Source organism: Leptonychotes weddellii, chromosome 11 (assembly GCF_054177405.1).
Source record: "Leptonychotes weddellii isolate Sample4059 chromosome 11, ASM5417740v2, whole genome shotgun sequence".
In the NCBI taxonomy this organism is placed as follows: Eukaryota; Metazoa; Chordata; class Mammalia; order Carnivora; family Phocidae; genus Leptonychotes; species Leptonychotes weddellii.
In genome coordinates, this window is record NC_138379.1 from 81,903,110 (window position 1) to 81,907,189 (window position 4,080).

General features: G+C 41.6%; 1 protein-coding gene across 1 annotated transcript in view; it reads right to left on the reverse strand.

Moving 5' to 3' along the window:
* Positions 1-663: 663 nt before the first annotated feature.
* Positions 664-4,080, reverse strand: part of ARCN1 (archain 1 coat protein complex I subunit delta) — a 28,119-nt gene continuing 24,702 nt past the window's right edge. The window contains exon 10 of the mRNA XM_006741609.3: positions 664-2,390. Coding sequence (XP_006741672.2) covers positions 2,301-2,390 — 90 coding nt within the window. The 3' untranslated portion in view covers positions 664-2,300. The remainder of the gene's footprint in view (positions 2,391-4,080) is intronic.

Below are 4,080 nucleotides of genomic sequence, written 5' to 3' on the forward strand. Positions count from 1 at the left end.
TCAGAGCCACGCCACGCTTCAGCAACAGACCAGAGACTTCGTATTTCTCTTAAGGAAGAAAAAAATTCAAACTCTTGGCTTTCACCCTGAAGATAAAAAACTTTATCATTCCCAGACACTCGTTATTCATTACAGAGAGTAATTTGTCTTCCAAAGAATTTGTTGACAGTCAACAGTTTTTTAAGTTACATAAAAAGAAAGTAAGGATGAAGACTTTCCTGAGGGAATTATCCAAACTCCCCAAGCATCCATCCATCCCTCACCCCAGGATCACTTACTTCTTACCACTGCTGCTCTAATGGAGAAGAGAATGCTCTGAGACATCACCAATCATTGTTATTCTTTACAGATAAAGCCTCATGGTTCTGACTCTACAACTGCCCCTGACAAAAAATTAAGACCAAAAGTCTGTAAGTAGCATCAAATTAAAAAACCCCACAGACTGGAGTACATGTGTACGTATACATATGTGTGCGCTCAGATGGAGAATACCCACGGAGGCACGATCCCTGTAATGTGGAGGAAGGCAATGAATACTCTCGGATAGAGATTCTTTGCTCTTAAAAAAAACATATCATTAATTTTTAAACTTAGATCCCGTTACATCATCTCGAATCAGCAAGGAGACACCAAAGTATGAGAGAGCCAAGAGTCTAATAAACATTCATTTTATAATACTCTTTATTTGATTAAAGAATTTTCCTTCTTTGTGTACACTGGAATGTTATATTCCCTATGTATCTTACAGGGTTACAAAATGTCGCTCATTTTAAATATTACCCCAAAAGTAATTTCAGAAAAAAAAAAAAGGTTGTGAAACTAAACAACTTTAAAAAAATCGTATGGACAAGCAACTTTCAAACAAAACTGGATTAATAAGATTTCTTGCCTACTTAACTACATGACAGATTTCTTGTCCCAGTCCCCTTCCTCAAAAAAACCTCATGTGGAAACCAAGCCAGAGATAAGGATTCTTCCCTGATGCAGTTAAGGGAAAGGGAAAGGCCAGAAATTTCTTTGGCAAACAATTCCATCCACGGCCATCTGTGTGTGACTGCTTTGCTTCGAGGACAGTACACTCTTTGCAGGGGAGGCCTGATGTCGTCCCAAGTGGGAGTGGTCCTCTCCAGCCCAGCTGGAAGTGCAGCAGGTCACCTTGTCATCTGCCTCTCTGCCCCACCTGGGGCTGTGGCCTAGCAGCAGCCCCAGCAACCCTACCAAGTGCAATACTGAGTTAGAAAGCCAACGCTGGGCTGGCTGATGTAGCCTTCTCCATTGCACAAGTAAATGGCTGAGAGGGGGCATGAGGACTCAACAAGAAGGGCTGAAGGGATGAAAAGGAAGGACTTCGGAGACAGGAAAGACAGGAAAGGACTGAGAACACAGAGAAGAGCCAGGAAGGAGGAGGTGGTGAATTCAAGGACACGTGACTGGGCTTTTATGTTTTAGCTGAAGTACCCAAAGTGTAGAGAACCAGAAGCTTGGGTAGCACCAGCAGCAGACAGGATTACCTGTGGATGTGAAAGCCCTCGCTGCACATAACCATTCGCCTCTCAGGCATCTTGCAAATGGGGGCTGTGCCATCAGAAAGCTGCTTCTCAGTGGTCTTTACTACTGGCACAAGAGGGATTCACAGTACTGTTCTAAACTGGAGGAACACAACTGAAGGAAAACAACGTGCAAGGGAATGGAGGAACAAGTGGACATAGGAAAAAGACAAAGTACATCCTTATCTGTTAACTTCTAGACCTCATACCCCTTAAGCAGTTCACCTGTATAGTCCAAAGATCGAGGTTGGATTAGATCAACCAGTTCCCAGGAGTGCCCCTACATATGGATGATCCCAGTGCTTGACTGAAGGTATATAGAGAGAAAACTGAAGGTAAAGGAAGGGAGTATGAAAGATTAAAATTTGCAAAGAAAACTTTTTAAAAATGAAGTATGAAATGTAACCGTATTTAGGGATTAAAACAAAGGAGCAACAATGAGGCAAAGGCAGAGAAGCTGTTTAACTGGGGAGCATTCTCTGGAGAACGTGCTTTCCTGTGCTGGCCAGTAAAATCTGCCAAAGAAATCAGCAGCCTTTCCCTTTATGTTTGTGTCTTTCTTTGCCAAAGAATGTCTCTGTGACACTTGAACACTGAGGGTGAGTTGAGGGTCCTTGCGCGCAGAGAATCGTGCATTGTACCAGAAAAAAAGGGTCTCCAGTGGCTTGTGGATTTGGAAAAAACTCTTCAGCCACTGTTGGCTTCTTCTTTATTAATTTGAAATATTTCCTTTCCGGTTCCCTCTTCTTGGTACTACAGGATTTCATACTTATCCACCAGGAAAGTGGTCTCTGTGGAAAACCTTACAGGGCTGTTTCCATCTACCTGGGTCACTTTGGTAACCTAGGGAAACAAACAAAGAGTGAGGTAAAGCAGGAGGAGAGCGAGTCTCCAAGGTGCTGGCTAAATTCTCAGGACAGAACAGATCAAACTCCCTTAAAGCAGTATTAAAAATAACTCAAAAACACTAAAAAAGTTCAATTCACAATTGTGCCTTACAGCATCACTCTTCTCCACCAACATGATTAACTTGCTTTCTAGACAGAAAAGACAACTGTTGGCATGAGACGTACAGTGGTATCAAGTAAAAGATCTAGAATGAGTGGCCACTACCCAGGTCTGCCCCATAAAACCTATGAAGTTCACATTTTATCAGGCTGATCAATTAATATTTTGACCCAAAATGCAATATTCTGACTCTTCAACTTAATTTGCCTGATTTGCTCTCCAAGTCTCACTAAGCTGCTCTATCACACTTATTTTCTAGATATGGCTGGGTCCTTCTTTGAGATCTTGTTTTTTCTTTTTAATTACAAATGTCTAGTTTAATGAACTACCTGCAACATTAATGTCTATAATGGCATTCACACAGTGCTTGAACCACTGATTGTATTTTCTAATGAGGTTTTCAGAGAGTCCTCCTACTCTTCGAATTGTCCCAAACAGGAAAATGTACCCACTACTATCCCATGTCTTGGTTTCAAGCCATATTGGGAGTACACTCCCAATATTGATGGGCTTATGCCAATAACTGAGAGTGGAGAGAGAAGTGCTTTTGGAATTATCCAACAGAGGAAGGAAAACTGTAACCTCCCAAGCACTTATAGGAGAGACAGAGACCATGTGGGAAGATAAGACAGTGCCACAAAAACAAGCAAATCAACAAGTCCGAGGGGAAAATTCATAACAGAAATTGGGTCCTTGTAATGCAACTTCAAAAACAAGACGAACAATGAGTTAAAAATAATGATCTAAAGAAACAGTTCACAAATACTCATTACTTTGCTTATCTAAAGGACCAGGTCTGCAAAAGAATTGGCTCATGATTATCTGTATTAATGAAGGGAAGCTGTAACGTAAATAATCCAAATATTGTGGGGTTTTAAAAAAGATTTTATTTATTTATTTATTTGAGAGAGGGAGAGAGAGCAAGAGCGAGCGTGAGCGCACATGAGTGGGGGGAAGAGCAGAGCAAAAGGGATAAGCAGACTTTGTGCTGATCATGGAGCTTGATTCGGGGCTCAATCTCAGGGTCCTGGGATCAAGGCACACAACAGGCTCCCTGCTCAGTAGGGAGTCTGCTTCTCCCTCTCTCTCTCTGCCCCTCACCCCCACTCATGTTCTTTCTCTCCCTCTCTCAAATAAATAATCTTTAAAATACAAAAATAAATAAAAATAAAAACAAAACTTTCTTTCCGTTCTTGGTTCAAACCAAGTGACATATAAAAGGCATTACAAAACAAAACACAAACAAAAACTTAAAAATTTCAAAAATTAAAAAATAAAAGGCATTATAAAACCATAGGTTGGCTGTTTTGGTAAATGGCTTTTTTTTTTTTTTTTTTAAAGATTTTATTTATTTATTTGACAGAGAGAGAGGCAGCGAGAGAGGGAACACAAGCAAGGGGAGTGTGAGAGGGAGAAGCAGGCTTCCCGTGGAGCAGGGAGCCCGATGCGGGACTCGATCCAGGGACTCCAGGATCATGACCTGAGCCGAAGGCAGACGCTTAACGACTGAGCCACCCAGGCGCCC